This window comes from Pogona vitticeps, chromosome 3, assembly GCF_051106095.1.
Source record: "Pogona vitticeps strain Pit_001003342236 chromosome 3, PviZW2.1, whole genome shotgun sequence".
Lineage (NCBI taxonomy): Eukaryota > Metazoa > Chordata > Lepidosauria > Squamata > Agamidae > Pogona > Pogona vitticeps.
In genome coordinates, this window is record NC_135785.1 from 18,977,997 (window position 1) to 19,000,000 (window position 22,004).

At 41.2% G+C, this 22,004-nt stretch overlaps 1 protein-coding gene across 2 annotated transcripts in view; it reads right to left on the reverse strand.

Annotated features, from left to right (window-relative positions):
* Positions 1-22,004, reverse strand: part of SERPINI1 (serpin family I member 1) — a 187,091-nt gene that overhangs the window by 34,322 nt on the left and 130,765 nt on the right. For both annotated transcript variants that reach the window (XM_072996165.2, XM_078389681.1), the window contains exons 2-5: positions 14,086-14,354; positions 9,085-9,315; positions 3,299-3,493; positions 2,183-2,387 (exon numbers count right to left, since the gene is read on the reverse strand). In XM_072996165.2, coding sequence (XP_072852266.2) covers positions 2,183-2,387; positions 3,299-3,493; positions 9,085-9,315; positions 14,086-14,335 — 881 coding nt within the window. In that variant the 5' untranslated portion in view covers positions 14,336-14,354. The remainder of the gene's footprint in view (positions 1-2,182; positions 2,388-3,298; positions 3,494-9,084; positions 9,316-14,085; positions 14,355-22,004) is intronic.

A 22,004-nucleotide genomic window follows, 5' to 3' on the forward strand; every position in this document is an offset into this window, starting at 1 on the left:
TCCAAACCAATGGATTCAAACTAAAAGGAAGGAGATTTTGACTAAAGAGTGGATAGCTTAGTGGTTGAAGTATGTGGCTTCAGTGCCAGAGATTGAGAATTCAATTCCTTACTGTGTCTCCTTGACAGGGGTTGGATTCGATGATCCATAGTGCCCCTTTCAGCTCTGGAGTTCTAAGATTATTATTATGAGGTACTTCTGATGAGCTATAAAGCAGTGGATTCTTCTTCACTGAAGATTTTTGAAACAAAAGTTGGATGGCCATTTATCACATACTGTACACGGATTTCTTCCTTGGCTGATATTGGCTGCGATTCCTGAAATCCCTTCCAACTCAACGATTCTACAATTCTATTATTGCAGTGGAAATTTCTCAGACTGCTGGCTGAAGTGTGAGTATCTAGATAAGTGTCTATGAAAGTTGCTACAATTATTATGATTATTTCACTTTCTCCTTGCAGATGACACAGAATCCAGGATAATACAGATCTTTGCCCTTGACTGCCTTTCCCACTCCTCTGCCTCAAACACTGCCTCATGGAATCCCTCTGTTTCAGTGGCACAGAGAGCAGGTAAAGCATTCTTAATATTTTTATGGCTAAGTTTGCTACTGTTGTGTTGCATTCCAGCAAAATGTTTGAGGATCAGTTGATTTCATCCTTAAGCAATGCTTATCATGTAATTGTGGATTCCCCCAAGGTAGCAATAAACAAGGAAATATTTCCCTTAGTTTTCCTGAACTTACTGCCATATCCATAGTGTGATTGGTTGGTGATGATTATCCCTGTCATCTGAAAGAAACACATTGTATCTCTACCCTTCACATTCTATTAGCATCCAAAATTACATAACAGTCTTTTATCAGCAGAGAGGGTTCTTACAAAGGCCTCCATGAGGACACAAAGATAGCCAAACAAAGGAAGTGGACAGCTCAGGGAGTTGCTACATTTCAACTAGACAGGCAGATCATAGCTGCTCGTCTCTAAAATGTCCGAAGGCTACTTCGCCGCTGTATTTGTAGGGTTTATCTATTCTTTATATCACACTCACAGAAGAAGTCTGGCCGGAATAACAGGAGACTGCTGGTTAGAATGACAACACATATCTCAGGCTTTAATGGATGGAATTAGGATGAAGCTAAAAATACCAGCCTCTAAATCTTTTCATGGCTTGTTGAAATACATTATCATTTTCGACAATCCTATATACCAATAACAAACTTAGTTGAAGCATAAAATCACCACCACCATTGTTAATTTCTAGGCTGATTTAGATGTAGGAGACTCAGATACAGTATCTAATGTATTGTCTACATGTAGTATGTATTACAGAAGCAGAAGACATCAAGAAGAGGTGGCAAGAATACACAGAGGAACTATACCAGAAAGATCTGGATGTCCCGGACAACCCAGATAGTGTGGCTGCTGACCTTGAGCCAGACATCCTGGAGATGCTGCTTTTATCAGTATTGCCTCTTTTTTGTCTTTGGCTCTGCCTGTTTTATTGTAATGTATCCCTCTTGAGAACTTCTCTGAATTTGAATTCCATCCCACAGCAGAAAGAAGGTCCCTGATGTTCAAAGATCAAACAGGGATTTGAATCCAATCCTCTGTGCTCTTTCCACCCATCACCTCTGCTACAACCTGACACCCACTACACTACTTCTCTTTGCTTAACCGGCGTTGGGGTTTCTTTGTGGGACAGCCCTTTCAGGGGATCCCATGTTTTAGCAGAGTAGCTTCAGCAGTTGTTCCTTGCAGGTTATTAAACCGACTTTGCTTCTCTATTCTCTGAAGCAAGAAACCAGGTGGAGGCTGGGTTTGAAGTAAAAAACAGCTACCAAGATTGATTTAGAAAATATATGGATAGAAAGGGCCAATTGTTATTCTAGACAATAGGCCACAAGCTAGAGGGGGCAGAATCCCCTCTCAGGGTCAGGGGCAGAGTCCCCTCTCAAAGAGAGAAATGTTAACAGGTTGAAAAGAAAGATAACACAGAGGGACAGAAAGTCGAAGTGTCTTCTTCCATTGTTTCGGGTAAAAAGAAGGTGGAGCAACGGCCATTGAAAAGGACAGACACAAGCTACTCTATTCCTAAATGGCCCTAGTGGACATTTGTGACAGACAAATGCAAAGTGGTAATGCTCCCAGAAGAATCTTCCAACAACCTGAGCCATTCCTACCTTGGTAGATACACCTCCACCTTCTGCTTCTTCACAGAGCTGGCCCATTCCTCAATCAACTGAGCTTTGACCAATGGCTCCAGTGTGGCTAGAGGAACTTCCTGCCTGGAAAGAACGATCATCATACTGATCTCGTCACCTTCGTAGGGTATTTCCAGAACTTGATAGATGCCACCAGCTTCATTGGAGCCATCACTGAATTCCCCTGAAAGAAAACCATTTCATTTTAACTTATTGGTATCTGAATTCACAAGATACTGCTTTCCCACCCAGAACCAGAATTTAAACAGATCATGATGATGAGATAGCAAAACCAGGGAAAACTTTCTTTCCTTTGGATCATACTTTTTCACAATGTTGAAAGTTAAAATCAACATTAACTTAAAATTAATCCTATACCATGGGAAGAGGACTGTTTCATCCTCTTTCTGTGGTGTATGATTGTTATGTCACCTGCAGCATGGACTTTTCAGGGTATTCTCTCATCATCTTATCATGCAATAAGAACAGAGATGAGCAAACCTAGTGTGTCCAGGGCCTAGTATTAACACACTAGAATCCATTTGTGGAGCGCACCCTTTCCAAATGAGTCAGGTTTTCCAATTGTTTCACAACCAGAAGATATGAGAATTTTTTTCTTGAGAAATAATTTCCAGGATCAGGTGTGTTCCATGGAAAGGCAGTCCTACTCACGGAGGGGAAATAGAAATCCCATATTTTCACCCCACCGTTGCCACTGAACATTGTCCAGTTGGGTAAAAGGGACAAAAAGAGAACCAGGGTTTCAAAGGCTGGCAGGATTGAGAGGTAGAAGTACGGCATCAGTGAATAACAGTCATATTATAAAAGTCGTCACCACAGATGGAAGAGGAAGCAGTATGCATTTTTTGTTTCTGTGGAGCAGATAACATGGAAACCTCTCACCAACCTTAACTATAAAGTGCTTAAAGCTAAAGCCATCATATGGACTCAATGATTCAAGGGGTCCCTTCCAGTTCTGCAGATCTAAGATTACTATTACTGTCATTATTATATTCTATGAGTTGGCATTAAGAGCTGAGGACATGATACACCCCGCCCCCAAATAAAACTAACTGGCTGGACTCCTTTGCTTACCGTAATAAAATTCTCCCTGCTGATACATCATTGGAATTTGCACTTCACTTTCATCATCCTTAGTGAAGGAGAACGTTCTTGTGTTTTCTGGCCTGAATTGAGATTTCCAGTTTCCCTTAAAGTAGATTGCATTGATGAGGGCCAAGTGAGTAAGAGAGCCGAAATCCCTGGCTGACACAAAATCTTTGATCATGTCTGTCAGATGAAAAGGAAGAGAAGGAGCACATTCATCAGCATTGCTAAATGAGCATTTAAAGCAAAGTTTACTCATCCTGAAAAAAAATAACACCCAAATTAATGTGCAATTTCCAATTAGAAACTTCTTCTCATGAAATGGCTGAGAGTTTGGGTGGGGAAGAACCTAGGATTCAATGCTGGTAGATCAGCCTATGTAATATGAAAAAAAACAGGAGAAAATCACAGTACTGGCATTAACACGTCAACTCAATGCAGTGTAGTTGAACCAATGTAGGCTGTGACAGAAGGGTAAAACACTGCAAGATTTGCTACAGGTGTAAAACCTATTAATTTACTTTTTTTAAAAAAGAGAACTGATCACATGATGCAAAGGCCAATTCAAATCCGTTTGGCCCTTTTTGTTCCTGAAATGGAGTTTCTTCTCTGCTGCTGAGGGCTTCTACCTTTTTCAAACCAGAACTATTCAAAGGGATTTTTCCCGGTGTGTTCAGTTGTTTGTTCTCAAAAAGAACAGTGTCTCTGTGTTTGTGTCACTGTGGCAGTGTGCTAGTGACATACTACACTGGGCTTGATGTTTTGGACACTCATCCCTGCAATCGTCCTCCCTGTTGCCTCAGATACATTTTTATTTTATTTTTTAACACAAATTACCAAGTTTAGCACTAGATCAACTTTATCACAACAGTGATATACTAGTTTAACACTAGATCAACATCTGCATGGACAAAAAAAAAGAGTGATAAAAATCAATACGAACTAGAAACAACTTTGATGAATTAAAGCAGACTATGCTTCCACAGTGTGTGTTGGTACATTATGGAGGGCTTTGGAAAACTGCCTTTCTCTCAGTACTGTGTAACATTTTAAATAGCCCACTGGCTTTAGAATGAACCATAAAAGAGCTGGGGATCGGCAGAAGCCAGGATCAAAGGAAGAAGGGCAGATCAAACCATATCAGACTGAGGGGGCAATGTAAGACACTGACACCAAAACAATCACCGAATCTGAACAGATGTATAAAATCGAGTGCATGTCAAGCTACAGCAAAGCTGAGTCATTCTAATTTGGCTTGCCATTGTAGTTGCAGCTTTAATTAGTAAGATTAGTCAGCTAAAAATCAACCTGTAATTTAACATCTCTCCCTCTGCCCCACAGACAAATATTTACAGTGACAACTGAGGAACCCACAGGTAAACAGATGTGAAACATTGGTAGGAATGAAAAGTTTATAGTTGAGGTAGGCCACAACAGCCCCTCAGTTGTGACTGGGGTACAGCTTCCATGATTCCTCACCTTTGGCTATAGGGGCAAAGATTATTGGGAGATGCAGTCCAGCAACATCTGGAGGGTTTCAGTTGCCCACCTGGTTGTTGGTATAAACCTTGTCATCCAGCTACTCTCCTTGATAGAGGCAGCCCACCCACCCAGAACAAATCATGAGATTCAGGGTCAAAATAATATTAAAGGGAGCCCACACTCTCTCTGGAAGTACTCTCTACTGGAAGTACAGATCCTGAAGCTGAAGCTCCAATATTTTGGCCACCTCATGGGAAGAGAAGACTCCCTGGAAAAGACCCTGATGTTGGGAAAATGTGAAGGCAAGAGGAGAAGGGGACGATAGAGGACGAGATGGTCGGACGGTCACCGAAGCTACCAACATGAATTTGACCCAACTTCGGGAGGCAGAGGAAGACAGGAGGGCCTGGCGTGCTCTGGTCCATGGGGTCACGAAGAGTCAGACACAAGTTAACGACTAAACAACATACTCTCTCTAGTTAACTTGTTTTCCCTCTCACAATGGGATTTCCTCATGGACACATGTAAGTCTCAAGAATGAGACTTACAAATTAAATTTATGCTTACTCCCCAATGATCTATCACAAAACAAAGCATGTCAAATGCAAGGTAACTATGTAAATATACGTGAGGAAAATGACCAATGAGGGAACACTTCTAAAAATGTGCAAGATATATCATCTCGTTTGACTCTCGGGGAGCTAGCCCTGCTATGTCTTTGCACCAGTTACTCTAAGCTTGGCTCTCCAATCTTGGTAAGTCTTTAAGAGCAAAGGTACTCAAATTACTCTGCCCACTGTAGGAACTTGACTTATGGCCCTTGGAAGCACACCACATGCCTTCATCTCATAGGATCTTCGACTGCTGACTCCTGAATCTGATTTTGGTCTACTTGGTTTAAGACTTTTGCCCTTGACCCCCTATTGGTACCACCATCAATGTTAATCATTCTGGATAAGCAGCACCCTGGATAAGCTTTGGATTGGCATTCCAACAGTTATGTGGAATCTACAACTTGTGTCCCTCCAGATGTTCAGTTGCAGCTTTCAACACCCTAATCAGCACAGCTAAAGGAAAAAGAAAGAGGGAGTTCCTGTCCAGCAACATTTGGAGGACCAGAAATTGCCCAGTCCTTGGATTTGCACAGTTTCCTCCACAGATTTCATCCTCATGCAAGTGTCAGATCTTGCCCTTTAATCCTGTTTCTGCAAGCCATTACACAAAGCATTTTGTAACTCATTAGGATTTTGCTAGACTTGGGTGTTGTGTGCACAAGTTCTTCCATTCGCTCTGCTTTCACAACTGCTAGTACAACAATGGCATCACTTGTGCATTTTCTGTCAACATACGACTAGCTAAAGCTCTATCGTATGTCAAGACATCCCTGTCTTACAAGGAATCATTCTATAACCAGTCTTTCATCTGCAAAGGACTCTTGTGCACAAACCTGGCATAAGACACACGGGGAAAAAACCCCACCAACTGAAAGCAGTACCAGCAGATTTCTACGTTTTTATGACTTGTTTTACCTAGACAACGTCCCACAGGCTTTAAGAGTAATTTGCTGTTATGTACCATCAAGTCTAATACAACTCTGAGCAACTCTAATAAGGCTTTCAAGGTAAAAGAGGTATTTAAGGAGTGGTTTTACTATTTCCCCCCCCCCAACACACTGTGAGTTTCCATGGCAGAGCAGGAAGTTGAACCCAGATCTCCTAGTCTGTCAATCTATCCACTAGCCACACTGGGTACCTTTAAGAGTAATAAGCAAGTCATAAACACATCAAGCACCCAGCCCACTGACATTTGCTCAAGGAAGGAAAGAGACATCCTACATCTGTTCAAGTCAGGGGAGGCTTGTTAGCCAAGTGTAGCAGCTGCTGTGCCCGCATTCTTAAATAAACCTCTCCAGTCAGAATGCATGGTGTATTACCTGGTGTTGCCAACTGGGAACAGCTTGCTTGCTTCCTGGGATGGTGATTCAGAGCTTGGAATTCAGCTCTGACAGTGATGGATCAAGTCAACGCTCCAGAGTTCACGGACGGTTACAGATGGGTCCCAGCAATTTATTTGGGATAAAACTGAACTGTACGCCTGACAGAGTGAGATATAGGCGCTGGAACAAACTACTGTGTAACCTCCCAACACATGGTTGGAGGTCTACATATCTGTTATCTTTTTCATGCATTGCACTGCCTCCATCCATGGAAGAAGGCAAGGGAACACCAGAGACTCTGAGGACCTTCTGCCTACATAAGATGATGCTTGTGTTCAAACTCTGTAGTTTGAACCATCCAGCTCAAAATCTTGCTCCTTAACATTAAAGATGATTGGTCTACATTCTGCTTCAAAATATCCCCACCGAGAGCTTACCCCACACAGAACTAAAGCCCCAGTGCCTGTACTTTTCCCATCTCACATTCATCCTGCTAACCTTGCCAGTCCCTCTGCTGCTGAGATACAGGCTGTAGAATTTCACTGGCAGGGACGTTTGCCTGTGTTACCCTGTAATGCTCCAAGTATACTAATGGCTCTATATAAATAACAATAGTAATCTTCAATCTGGCTGTTGAAAACTTGAAAACTGTAATAACAACGTCCTCTGAAATGTAATCATCCATGCGTGCATCCTCTCTCACCGACACAATGAACAAGCATTATCTACATAAATGCAAATCTGGGAATATAACAGATGTTTTTCAAGTGAAACAGAAACAGAACAGCCAGGCGTGTCTCAGGAATCTCTGCAGCCATGTGCCTTGTATACAGAAAGACATCTGTCCAGGTCAGGAAGTCATCCAACCGACCCACCCTTATAAAAACAGGTGTGCTTCTTTGCAGGACATTTCTTTTTATGATCTTTGTGACAGCTGATTTTCATTACTTACAGCAGTGCTGATTTTCAGACGGAAAAAAGTGACAACGGAGAGGGCAGAATTAGATTTTGAAAAACCTGCTGTTTTCTCCCCAACTGACAACATCAATGAAAACATTCCTGTTTCCTTAAAAATCCATTTTCTGATCCCATGTGTTTATGGATGTACAGTATCTAGAAGGCTGTCAGTAGGTTAGGAAAAAAAATCATGGATGACTCTTCTGCCTTTAGAGGTATCAATAAGATACAAGGTGAATTTACCCAGAATTAAAAGGGAGAGAGCAGATCAGGGAAGGACAAAGGACCACCTGCATATGTTGCTGGATAGTAAATCCTAGGAGCCCAAGCAGTATAGGCAACGATGAAGGATGATGGGACCTGTCAGCCAAGAACAAACACAGACCTACACTATATCTGCTGTGGCACAGGTACTATTGCAGCTGGCTAATTCTTGGAAATACGTTTTCATGTGAGGTGGGTCATTTTTAAAAAAAGTGTAACACACCTAATGTTCCAATAATTCCAATTGACAAGTGCCAGTTATGTCTGGGTTGCTTTTGTGGTGGATTTCCTGCTTAGCACTTGGGCTTGATGACTCTTGAGGCCCTTCCAGCTTTACAATTCTCTGATTTTATGTGCTTAGGTCACATTGATTTAAATTTCTTTCGTTTTAGGGTTAAGCATTGCAATGGTGGCCAACAACTTTCACAGCTTTAACGAGAGATTAGATACATTCATAAAAAGTAAGGGCATCAGAAGCTACCAGTTAGGATAGCTAGATATCACCTCCATTATTAGAGGCAGTATTCTTCTGCATTTCAGTCACTGGGGAAGACAGGGCAAAAGGTACAGCTGAACTCATCACCCTGCTGGCAGATAAACCATGTGCAACTGGTTGCCTACCATGAAAACACAATGCTAACTAGGGAGACTTTTGGTCAGCTCTGGCAATTCACACCGGCAATGCTGGAAGACACATCAAAGCAAATATTTAAGAAAAGGATGTAGCTGTTTTTAGAAGTATGCCTTCAATTAAAAAAAAAAAAGAATTATAAAGACACTTGATATTGTTGGAAGACACTGGTCATGCAGAAAGGAAGAGCTAGGAATTAGGAATTTAATTTTCTCTGTGTAGACACAACAATACCTGAAGATAAAAAAAAAGACAATGGACAAAATCCTGTTACTTAGCATGATGGGTCCATTGAATCAATTGGGATTTGCTGCGTCAACTCTTCTATACGCTCCATTGATTCAAACAGATCTACATTAAAGTAGGCTATAGCTAAACCAAAGGAATGTATGAAAAAGATGACTGAGTAAATGCCCACTGATTCAATGGGGTGACTTTAATACGTTAAGCAGCAGGATTTCAGTCACTGCCAGTTAAGAGGCTTGAAAACAGCCAGGAACTTACTGTTTGTATGGTTTTCCACCCATCCATTGATGTGGCTAGCAACAGCGACGCTTTGACTGAAATCTACATCTTCAACTTCAGCGTTAAAGTATTTTTTCATCAGCTGCAAGAATTTGTCACTAACATGATATCCATTCTGTACGTAGAGAGAATTGGCCAGCTTCATCACATACTGGCTCTCCTCGGTGCTTGTCATGTCAGAAAGGTCCTTCAAGAAAGCAAATTCTGCACCTGAAATCAGAGTAAGAGTCAGCAAGGATACAGATCTCTTAGAGTAAGCAAATATATTGAGGGCTTTAAAGTATGTCACTGTTTCCCAGTGGAAAATCACAGTGATATTTCATCCTTCAATGGAGAAGGTCACTTTGAAATATTTTAGAAGGGTGTAATGCTTCCTCGAAGGCTTGAGCAGCAGGAAAATTAGAAGCAATGACAGGTACCTAAAGCTTTGGGGGGCTCTTGTAGGCACACAAGAATTCTATCTACAGAGTCAGGAAATGTTTCACGTACTTGTCACAGCAGTTGTAAAGAACATGCTGATCCCCTTAAAACAGAGTAGGAATCATGTCCCCTTGGGTTATATGCATGCCCCCATGGCCACTGATATAGACTTCTGTGTCCTTACAGCTCCCTCACTGCTACATCTTCTCCATTAACAGAGGAAAAATTGCACCTCTGGGATAGCCCAGCAAAGGACTGTGGGCTAAATCAGGACCAGTTGTCAGGACCAACTGGAGTAGTTTTACTGAATCAATGGATCTTTGCTACGTCAACACTTAGCCATACAGGTATGTATTTGATTCAATGAGTTTACAGCAGCTGGGACTAACAACTGGATTCAGGTGTGTGCATATGTGTTTCACAAAGGACTACGTAGGTTCTGCCTGTCCTTTTAAAACTTTTGTAAACAACAGAGAGAATTTGGGAAATTTACTCCTTTGGCTGAAAACTTCCAGAATTGAGCCAGCATGAACATTCTTTATGCTAGAATGGTACATTTCTCCATAAGTGAACCTACAGACGTTTACTGTGATTAACGTGAATCCACAAAGGCTAACATGAAAATCTGTATACTTCTGGCAAAAGGGGGAAATGCCATCCAGATGTGCATCTCATTTTCCTTTCTCCCTTTAATAGGCAACCCACTTGAAACTCTGACAGCCACTGTCACTAACTTTTGCTATTCCAAGTTAACTTCTTCGAGTTCCTTCAAGCTGTCAGTCATCCAATCCTCCTCAAAAATGTTTTATCTCTCTCTCTGTCTGTCTGTCCGTCCGTCCGTCCACCCAACCATCATTTATCTCTCTCTCTCTCTCTCTCTCTCTCTCTCTCTCTGTCCGTCCGTCCGTCCACCCAACCATCATCTATCTATCTATCTATCTATCTATCTATCTATCTATCTATCTATCTATCTATCTATCTATCTATCTGTCTGTCTGTCTGTCTGTCTGTCCGTCCGTCCGTCCGTCCGTCCGTCCGTCCGTCCGTCCGTCCGTCCGTCCGTCCGTCCGTCCTCTCTCTCTGTCCGTCCGTCCACCCAACCATCATCTATCTATCTATCTATCTATCTATCTATCTATCTATCTATCTATCTATCTATCTATCTATCTATCTATCTATCTATCTATCTATCTATCTATCTATCTATCTATCTATCTATCTATCTATCTATCTATCTATCCATCCATCCATCCATCCATCCATCCATCCATCCATCCATCCATCCATCCATCCATCCATCCATCCTCTCTCTGTCCGTCCGTCCACCCAACCATTATCTATCTATCTATCTATCTATCTATCTATCTATCTATCTATCTATCTATCTATCTATCTATCTATCTATCTATCTATCTATCTATCTATCTATCTATCTATCTATCTATCTATCTATCTATCTCTCTATCTATCTATCTCTCTATCTATCTATCTATCTATCTATCTATCCATCCATCCATCCATCCATCCATCCATCCATCCATCCATCCATCCATCCATCCATCCATCCATCCATCCATCCATCCATCCATCCATCCATCTACCCTCTCTCTCTGTCCGTCCATCCACCCAACCATTCTCTCTCTCTCTCTCTCTCTCTCTCTCTCTCTCTGTCTGTCTGTCCGTCCCAATGGGCTTGGGTAGTCAGCTCGAGATTGACTCATCCTTCCAAGGTCGGTAAAATGAGTACCCAGAGTGTTTTAAGTGCACTGGGGTTCTATATAAGCAGCATACCTTGAAGTAAAAGGTTTACTTTCTCATAGCCAGCTAGGATTTTCTTTTTTCTTTCTCATCTAGCTTAGTTAAATTACTAAGCCATTTATTATCAGGATTGGTAATGCACTTTGATTACTAGGATCAGTCTCCTAGTATCTGTCTCTCCTCCCCATCAGAAGGCTGCCTATGGGAAGAAATGCCACATCACTGAAATCAATAGCATTGTGTAGCTGTGTCTCAAGGTCACAACCATCTGCATTTTCCTCACCCACAGGAACATTTCTTTTCCACCAGAGAAACCCAGAAATATACAAATAACCTCATTGACTTGAACAAAGATTGGGTTAGAGGGTCGTCACCAGGGTGAATCAGTTCCAATCCACGTGCTCTTTATTCAAGTACATGCTGAGTCATTGTTGCAAATGCTTGTGCACAAATATTTAGACCAAATATCTACTGAGAGACAGATAGAAATGACTCTTAGGATTTCTTATGTTTTTCCATTTTGTCTTATAATTATTTTCTTTTATAACTCTCAATCATCTATAATCACAAAAAAGAACCTATTTACAGTATATCGAAATCCTAATTACAAAATATAAGAAAAGGACATGATTTACCAGAAGGAAAAAAAAAATCAGTTTGCTCATCTAAAGGGTTTCTACTGCATACTATATTGGTTTGTTTATCCATGCAAGTGATTTCTAAATCCTTAATTAATTATTCTTTATTAGCACAAGTTATAAAATTTGATGTATTCGCGAAGGCTTTCATGGCCGGGATCTAATGGTTGTTGTGGGTTTTTTCGGGCTCTTTGGCCGTGTTCTGAAGGTTGTTCTTCCTAACGTTTCGCCAGTCTCTGTGGCCGGCATCTTCAGAGGACAGCACTCTGTACTCTGGTGCAGTTTGTTTGGGAATATTATCACAACAATACACCCACAACAAGACACACTCTGGGCCGAGTGCTGTCCTCTGAAGATGCCGGCCACAGAGATTGGAGAAACGTCAGGAAGAACAACCTTCAGAACACGGCCAAAGAGCCCGAAAAACCCACAACAACTATAACATTTGAACCGACTCAATTCCTGCTCCCTGTGAAGACTTTCTTATGTTATTCTTCTGCACTTTCAATTCAACCCTCACCCTGTCACTTTGGGTTCTCTGTTCATATATCATCCTTGCTTTCTTTTGGTTTTTCCCCGTTGATGGACAAGCAAGGCACTGCTTTCCAAGATAGCTCAGTTGACAATCAAGTGTTTTAATAAACTGCTGTTATTTGCCCATATGCTTCCAGCATTAAGGGGGAGGTTTCCCACCAGTTTGGCTAAATATTTACACAGTTATACCAGCTGTTTAAAATTTGCTGGATTCTTCTATAGATTTCCTTGAACTCCTTCAAAGATTTCCCAAAAAGCTACACTAATGATGTTTACACACGATGAAAGCATGCCACTTGCATAGAAAAATAAATAAATCATCTTGGCATGCTGTTAATGCTGTTGCATCTAAAAATTATGACAGGCCATTATGGCTTCTCCCAAAGAGGAATAATGATTATTTTTAAAAATGGCTTTTCCCCTTGAAATGAGTCCACAACGTTTGACAAAAGCTTCTGAGGTGCTTTCAGTTGGGATGGGTTTAAGGGGTTTGGGTCCGAAGGGCCTCTCAGAAAATGGCACATTTACTAGACAGGGTGGGGTTTGAAAACATCTTTCACCAGTATGCATGTCCCTAATTAAATTTTTGTACAGTTAAAATAGCTGAGTCAGGGGAGGCTGAGAAAAAAACAAACCATCACCATAAGATCTGCTGGATAGCTCAGTGGTTTAGGTCTCTGGCTGTGGAGCCAGAGGTTGGGAGTTCAATTCCCCCACTGTGCTTCCTGGACAGAGGCTGGACGTGATGATTCCTAGGGTTCCTTCCAGCTCTGTAGTTCAAAGATGATGATGATGATCATAATTTTAGACCTACAGAGCTGGAACGAACCCTATAAATCAACAAATCTAGCCCTCGTCAAGGAGGCACAGTGAGGAGCTCCGCAGTTCTAAAAGGATGATGATGATAGCTGAACCCCCAATCTCTGGCTCCACAGCCAGAAACCACTGAGCTATCCAGCAGTTAGAGGGCTATGGGCCAAGTTTATAAAAAGCACATCTTGTCAATGCCTTAGGAGCACAGCTTGCAAATGCTATCAACTTTGAGAGAGTGGCCATGCTGCCTAACGGATCCTAATAGCTCAGGTCCAAAGAAATGACTTTTCTAATCTCTGCTTTGCTTTACGTAGAGCCCCATACCTGCAGGTTCTAAGTATCCTTCTGACCTATAAACTGGAAATACTTGATTTCTTTTTCTTCTTATATTTTTTCTTTTTTCTCTCTTTTTCCATCTTGAATCACTTGTCTATTGATGTTTAAAATTTTTGTTATTTTCTATAAGTTGTTATATATGTTGGAAGCCGCCTAGAGTGGTTGTTCGACTAGATAGGTGGGGTATAAATGCAATAAACAAATAAACAAACAAATAAATAAAGCTGTGAAAGTACTACTGGTTTGACAGCTGTCCTTCTGGCACAGAAGGGAGGGACCAATTTTTGGAGGGACCAATTTTTTTAGCATCTCTGAGCTAAATACCCATCATGCAGAGAACCTCAAAAAAATTTGCACCCCTGGTACTTTAAGGAGAGGCATGCAACTGCTGTGTCTCTAAAACGTCAATCTCAATTTATCTGTGGGAGGAGGTGGATAAAATTTAATCCAAGAAATAGTGTCAGATTTAAATGCAGATTACCGTTTTTCAAAGCTTCATATCCCATGGCGTGTCTTATTTCTTTGAGAGTGGAACCATGGGCTCCGAGTTCCACCATTCCCATGGCGATCGCTATTCCCAGTGGGGAGAAGATAATGTTTTCATCTTCCCCTGTAGCTCTCAGCTGATTATAAACATTCACGGAAAACTCTGCAATGGTTTCATCGGGAAAGCTGGTGCTGAAAGCTTTGGTTTGCAAAACAAGGAGAGACAAGAATCCAAGGAGAAACATCGTCGGGAGAGATTCAGACCTGCAAGGCAATTGAGACAGATGAGAAATTAATCTTATATTGTACAGACACAGTGAATTATTGGGTTCATTAAACCCTATTAAACCAAAATATGCACAGGATAAGAAAGCTTCTTTTTTGTCCCCCCCCCCCCTTTTTTGCTTGCATTTTAAAGAGGCCAGTCAGAAACATGCTAAAATAAGAGACTTCTAAAAGGTAAATAAGAACATGCATAAATATATTTAGATCTATTGTTACACTGTTCCAGGGGAGCGCACATATATCCAGCATAAATCTATCCCTTCCTATGCACAAGACAGTTTACTGATGGGAGCTATTTTTTTCTACATAATTTGTGCTCAGAACAAATGCAAGTGCATACTGAAAAACACTTCTAAGAGGGCATGCAGTGTTGTACGTTTATTACGACCACTCTTGTTAACCACCTGATTTGGCACATGCAGAACAGCAGGGTACGAATGGAATGCTGTAATTATGTGCTACTAGTCACTTTCAACTTTTGGATACCCTATGAATTAATGATTTCCAAAATGTCCTATCATTAATACACCTGTCAGTTCTTGCAGACGCTCATAGCTTTCTTTGCTGAGTCCATCAGTCTGACATTAGTTCTTCCTCTTTTCCTATTGGCTTCAATACAGTCTTCATTTTCTACTGCTTTCAACAAATTGACTAAATAAACAACATAAACTTTCACGGTTGATATTGCTGGAGAAGAGTACTAAAACTATGTAGCAAGTAATCGGCACTGAGATGGTATTAGGCAGACAAATACTCTCTGTCACCTTCTTATCTTTTCTAGATCTATATGCAGATTGATAGTCTTAGGTTTTCTTCTTCTCTGAAGACAATTTCTGCTTCTCTTGCTCCTTCACTTTTATTCAGAGTGACAGACTTGCAAGTGTGGAAGTAATCTCTCAGGAATTCAGTAACACATTTTATTTATTTATTTCATTTATTTATTCAATTTGTATCCCGCTCCCATTAGTGTCAAGGTACTACTCTGGGCGGTTTTTAGAAATCTCATCTCCTGTGCTATCCTAAATGGATTTCCACTTACACAATAAGCAGTAACTTTGTTTTCCTTTTGCCTAACACCAATCCCCACAGTGATCATTATTCTTACTCAGCAGTCACAAGTTCGGCACTAAACTGCTATACTTTGCCAGTAAATACCATATTTTTCAGTGTATAAGATACCCCATGTATAAAACAACCCCCTTTTCTAAATCAAGATTTCTTTCTTTGCAAGAAAGTGGAGGGGGGAAAGCTTGTGCTTACCCCCTACATTTCCATAGCAAAAAAGCAGCTTCTCCCCTCCACGTTTTGCAATGAAAATGTAGGAAGGAAGCAGAAGTCACTTCCCCCCTGCATTTTCTTTGCAACACGTGGAGGGGGGGGAAGCTCCTTTTTGCAACAAAAATATAGGAAGAAAGCAGAAATCGCTTCCCCCCTGCATTTTCTTTGCAAAACGTGGAGGGGGAAACAGGGGTCAAAGCACTTTGATCCCTCCCACCTACTTCCGAGTATAAAAAGAACCCTCAATTTTTCCTTCAGTTATTTTAGGAAAAAGTGTCATTTTATACACGGAAAAAATACGGTACCTAACAATGTCAACAGGTATGTCTGAAAAAGTATAAGAAAACCAAAAGGGCTCTAGAAAACTGGATCCCAACCCATGATATATCAAAAGTGGGCAGTAGATTTGAGGTGATAATCCTAAAGAGATTTCCTGTGAGAAGATCTGCCATTATGCCAATCTCTGGAACAAGCAATATGACATGACAAGTATACACAGTGGTGTTTTTTTTAAAGCAAGGAAATAAACAAACACCCCCTTCACAAACAGCAGTAGCAGCGAGGCTGAGAGCAAAGATACATTTTGGGGATGAGCAACTGTTGGCTCAATGGACATGGAATTGAAAAAAGTTACCTTTTTAGATTACAATCTGCAGGATTCCCTGGACAACATTGGGCAGTTAGACTTACTTCATGTGGCTCTCATTTTAGTTCCAAAAAGTCTATAAGGGATTTGTTCAAACCTCTAGCAGGATCAATCTCTCCCTCTTCTAACAGCTGAAGAACGAAGAGAGTGGTGCAGACACACACAAACACACAAAGAGATGCAGGGGGAAGGGTCAAGAGAGAGTTCTATCTATTTTTGCCTCTAGTTTCACCCATTCTTCCTTTGGTCTCTCTCCCTCTCTTCCCCCCCCATCACCAGCATATGGCCTTTGACAGCCCATTCTGAGGGAACACAACTCTTGAGAGGTTAAAAAAATTAAACCAGAACAATTTCCCTCACACGCTATATTTCTGTCTAGATAGCAGAAAGAGGATTTTCCCCACTTCTCTGGTGTTTCACCTTCCATTACTAGCCCCAGGTCAGGGGTGTCCACGCTTTGTCAAAACCATTACAAATTGTAGATTGTTAACAATCCTGCTGCAATGGAGGAAAATACGCTCCTCCTCAGTTCTCTTGGATACAACATGCTTTCCATTCCTTCAGGCTTTCGTATAATCAAATTTCTCAACAACGACCAAGATCAGCAAGGCAGGGCAGAGCTGTGATCGACAGCCTTCATTTCCTGTATCTCAATGGCCAGGAATGCCTATTAGTTTACTGTCAGTTGATTTACAATTTGACAGCCTGTTCAAACAGTACAGATTGTACTTCAAAAAATACAGGGCCATCTGGACCCTTATAGTAACCACTTCATATTTTACAGCCAGTTAGTTCCAACTACACTAGACCTGTTGACTGTATAAGATTTATGTAACTGTTGACTTATCAGCAAATTGATTCAATAGGTCTATTCTAACTGGATACTGGCTTAGTTGTTCAGAGCTCCTTGCAAATCCTTGTAAATTATGTTTCTGTGCACATATATAATAAAAAAATTTCAGTCTTTCCTGGGTCTTAATTGGGCTTACAGTGTTGCATAACGTGTGAGACAATCTCATGAAGTCTCCTTCTCTGTAGGGTTTTTTGATCCAGTTCTCTCAAAGGTGAAAGAACTGCATCAAAAGTTCTTTGTATCCCTAGGGCTTCGGGAGAGACAGAAGCATCTTTCTAAGCACAAGTGCGTTTCGTATTGTGTATTAGCACCTAGGCAATTCCTACCCCAATGTCTCCAGACACACTAGCCCTCCACAGATCTTCACATGTTGAATACCAGATTCCTGTGCTTTGTGTACTAAAGTCAACAGTTCAACAAGCGTGCCCAAGTATTGTTGGTGTTTCCATTATACCCCAGTCCCCTACATTTTCGTTTGTCTTTATTCAGACACGCACTTGTACAGGGCTAGACAATAACCTGCAAGGAAGGGAAATGGGGGAAAAGATCATCCTGAGGAAAAGTCTAGCACACATGCCGTTTATGATTCACGTTTCTCTCGCAAAGCTTCTAGAAGCGTCTATTTGATATCAGATACCAGGACTTTCATCCATCAGAAAACGTCTTCAATGCAGATGCTGAAACCATCTCTTTCTTTTGCCCATAAAGCATGAAGACAGGGAGAATGTTGCCATTATGCAATATATCTACAAATCCCCGCAACATCCTGTCCTTAGAAGCGTAGAGACAGCATCTTCTTTGACTCGGTTATGGTTCATTTACATATGTTTAATAGGTCATTTGTGTTCCTCTCTTCAGTGACCTTTTCCAATAATGCTACTTAGCATTTATGCGGTGTATCTTATTAGCTCAGTGCTCCACAAACATTATCCAATTAAATATTGCGACAGATCAGAGTAGTGTGTAATTAAATATTATTAAACACATTTTATAGGTGAAGAGACAGAAAAGAACCAGGCTGTGTTGTGTGTTTTGGCAACAGCCCTAGTGTATGCTTTAGCCAGACAGCAGATAAGGTGGGTGAAACCTCCCTCCGCACCTGTTTCTGGCTAGTACCGTAGCTTTTCAGGAGAAATTGCACACTTGAATGCTTCCCATAAAAATAAATCCTGGCACACACAAAGCTGGTATGTTATAGAAACAGCTAGGTGAGAATTTTCTCTTAACAGCTTGTTTGCCATGCATAGGGAGTGCCCTATTCAATATGGAGGAGCAATCAACCATGTGGCTCTCTTCCTGAATTCCAAAGTTGCACAGTTTAAAAAATAGTTTTAACATCTCAACGGCTCTCTCTGTGCTTTAGGCCAGGTAAAGCTTTTATTGTTTATTTAGATGCAACCACCCACTAACATTGTTATTTGGGCATTTGACAGCAGTGGTTCTTAACCAGTGGGATACAGAAACAGACCAGGTAGGACTGGGAGTTTCATAACACTTACTAAGAATTTGCTTCCTATCAGTCTTGTCCTTCCGCAAGCAGACCAAGGCAATTGCTATCTATTCTATTGATGGAATAATTATACTTTTCAGATTGATCTTTACTTCTAACAACAGTTATATTTTCCTGATGTTGCAATTTACTGCACATGATAAATATAAATAACTTAAGTAAGTTCTAAGAAAAAAAATGAGCTTGTTGTATGAATTGCTAAATACCTCAGTGGCTTAGTTTGGGAGTTCAATTCCCTGCTGGGCCACCTTGGCAGGGGCTGGACCCGGTTGTCCATAGGATCCCTTCTGCAATTCTAAAATGAGGTGGGATTCAGATTGTTGGAGAGAGTGGTTAGTGGTACATAAGATACAAAGGTCAAGGAACTGCTGACTCACAGCATCAAATAATAAAGCACAATTGGAAAACACAAAATTCACAAAATAGGGATTTAAAGCATGAAAAAGTACAGGAAAAAAAGGCTATGAACAAACACACAGCACACTTATTTCAAAACACTAAAAACTGCCAACTTACACATTTTCCCCATTTTACAAACTTGAGCAGAACAAGGCATATTGCCACACCTTGTTCTGGGAAGGGGGAATTGACACCTGTTTTACTCAGGTTTGTCCCCCCCCCCAAAAAAAAAACCCCACACAATCTTCTTACAAGTAGCTTCTGGTTTCACTTCTAGAGAGTAGGGTGGCTCTAGGAAAATTAAGTACTATAGCTAGAAGAACAAGACTCCAGATTCCCCGATCTTTCCCACCCCATGTTAGAAGAATAGGACATCCACATGAGTAATTTAGATGTAATTTCTTAGTTTAGAACAGTTTAAATGTACACCTGGAAAACTGGTCAGCAGTTGATTCAAGTTGCTTTTAGTATAGACTCCTTCCTTGTTGCTTTTATACATCTAAACCTAATCTCTTCTGGACAAGTCTAGTTAGCAGACATTTTATACATTCTCATTACATTATAGCACTGATTTCAATATTTTAATTTCTGCAGGTAAGACAGCTAAATGGGTTTCTTCAAGCAGCTAATTTTGTTGAATCACCAAGGTCTGAATTAAATTTTGCTACACCCACTGAATTCCATCTAAATCCGAGGAAGCTGTTTTGGCTCCAGATCAACGTCTGCCATCAGTAATGGACTGGATGAAGTTATATTAACTGAAACTTAATCCAGACAAGATAGAGGTGCTCCTGGTCAGTCAAAAGGCAGATTGAGGAAGAGGGTTACACTCCCTCTGAAAACACAGATGCACAGTTTGGAAGGCTCCTGGATTCGTCTCTGAGTCTGGATGCCCAGGTTTTGGCAGTGGCCAGGAGTGCAGCTGCACAATTAAAATTAGTATGCTAGTTGTGCCATTTGAGAGGTCTGATCTGGCTACCGTGACACATGCCATAGTTACATCCTGTCTGGATTACTGCAGTGCATTCTATGTGGGGCTGCCTCTGGAAAGTATTCAGAAACCTCACTGGGTCCAAACGGCTAACTGCAGATCACATAAACCACCTGATACAGCAGCTCCACTGGCTGCCGGTCCATTTCTGGGCACAATTCAGAGTGCTGGTTCCAACCTATAAAGCACCAAAGAGCCTGGGCCCTAGCTGTCTCAAGAACCGTGCCTGCCTGGGTGTTAAGATCATCAGGAGAGGCCTTTATCTCAGTCTTGCCACCTTCTCGAGTGGGGACACGGGAGATGGCATTCTCTGGTGCGGTTTCAGACTCTGGAACTTGCACCCACAGGAGGCCAGGCTGGCCCCATCAGTGCTGTCCTTCTGCAAATAAGTGAAGATCTTTCTCTTTAGGCAAGCTTTCCCTTAATGCAGTGGTCCCCAACCTTTTCTGAACAGCAGACTGGTTGGGGGGGCAGGAGCCGTGCGTAGGGGGCAAGGCACCCCTGTGCTCACAGGTGGGCGGGGCGCATGCTCACACATGTGCGGATGGGCTGTGTGTGCTTGCGGGGGTGGTGCTCATTCAAATGCATATGTGGGGCGTGCTCCTGGGTGTGGGGCACACTCATGCCCACGTGCAGATGGTGGGGCGCGCACATGTGCATGCATGGGGCACCTGTGCATGTGGGTGGATGTGCAGGGGGGGGAGATCTGTCTCCACAGCCTGGTCCTGCCAAGGCCACGGACCAGCACCAGGCTGCGGACCAGGGGTTGGGCACCCCTGCCTTAATGACTGGCTGCTTGAGTGGGATTTTTAAATAGATGTTGTGCCTTAGAGCTTAGAATGTAGGGTTTTGTTTTGTATGCTGCTTTTTTACTGCTTTATTAATATTTGCTTGATCTTTTTTAGTTTTTCTATATGCATTGTTTTTAGCTTTAAATATTGTCTTAATGATGTAAACTACCTTGGGTCCTTCTTATGGAGAAAGGTGGGGTAATTTTTTTAAAGTAAAATAAAAAATAAATAAATGTTAGTGTTGATTTAGAAGTTCATTCATTTCAGTGAGTCTCAATCTCTTCGGGAATAACGCCTGGTTTAACCCAAAGTCTGCAGTCTTCAATCTTCCTTGCCAAATATTTAATATTTGCTGTACAAGATGTCAATACTATATTGATTCGGATCATATAGCAGGATCAGTACAGGATTTGAATAAGAATATCTACAAATTATGTTTTAATATACTGCCACAAGCAAATCATTTTCCTGGTGTTTATTGAGCCACAGAGGAGGGGGAAATAACCATACTGCCTAAATCACTTGCTCTCCTTGCTGTTTGTTACAGCAAAGTGAAAAATAAATGATTTAAACCCTGACCACAATCGGCTTTGGATGTTGCTTGAGGTTTGACTACCTAATTTTAGCATCCCTCTAAAGTCATTTACCATTTTTCCTAGGAGAGAAGGGAGCAATATTTTCTACTCTCTGAGGCATGACCATCATTATTTCTTTCAAAGGCTGCAAGGCGAATAAATCTTCCGATCACAAAATTTATTCATTATGGTTCCCTCTGCATCATTCTTTTAATGACAGCTAGTATCTCCCTAGAAATAAAATTGGACTCTGATAAGGGATTCTGATCAAGTCCTTCCCCTAGTATGGGTTCATACTGTAACATGGCAAACCACACACACACACACAAAATTGAACTCTATTAAAATTTGGAATTGCTGCTACTTATTCTCATGTGTCTGCCCTATAGTACATAAAAATGGTAGTTCTCCATAACCTATGGGTTATTTTCAGTCGTTGATCTCATGCATCATACATATTCCTATTGTCTTGATTGCACTCTCTCTCTCTCTCTTTTTCTCTTATTGTTCGGATTACTATCATTTAAGACCAAAAATAAATAAATAAATAAATAAATAAATAAATAAATAAATAAATAAATAAATA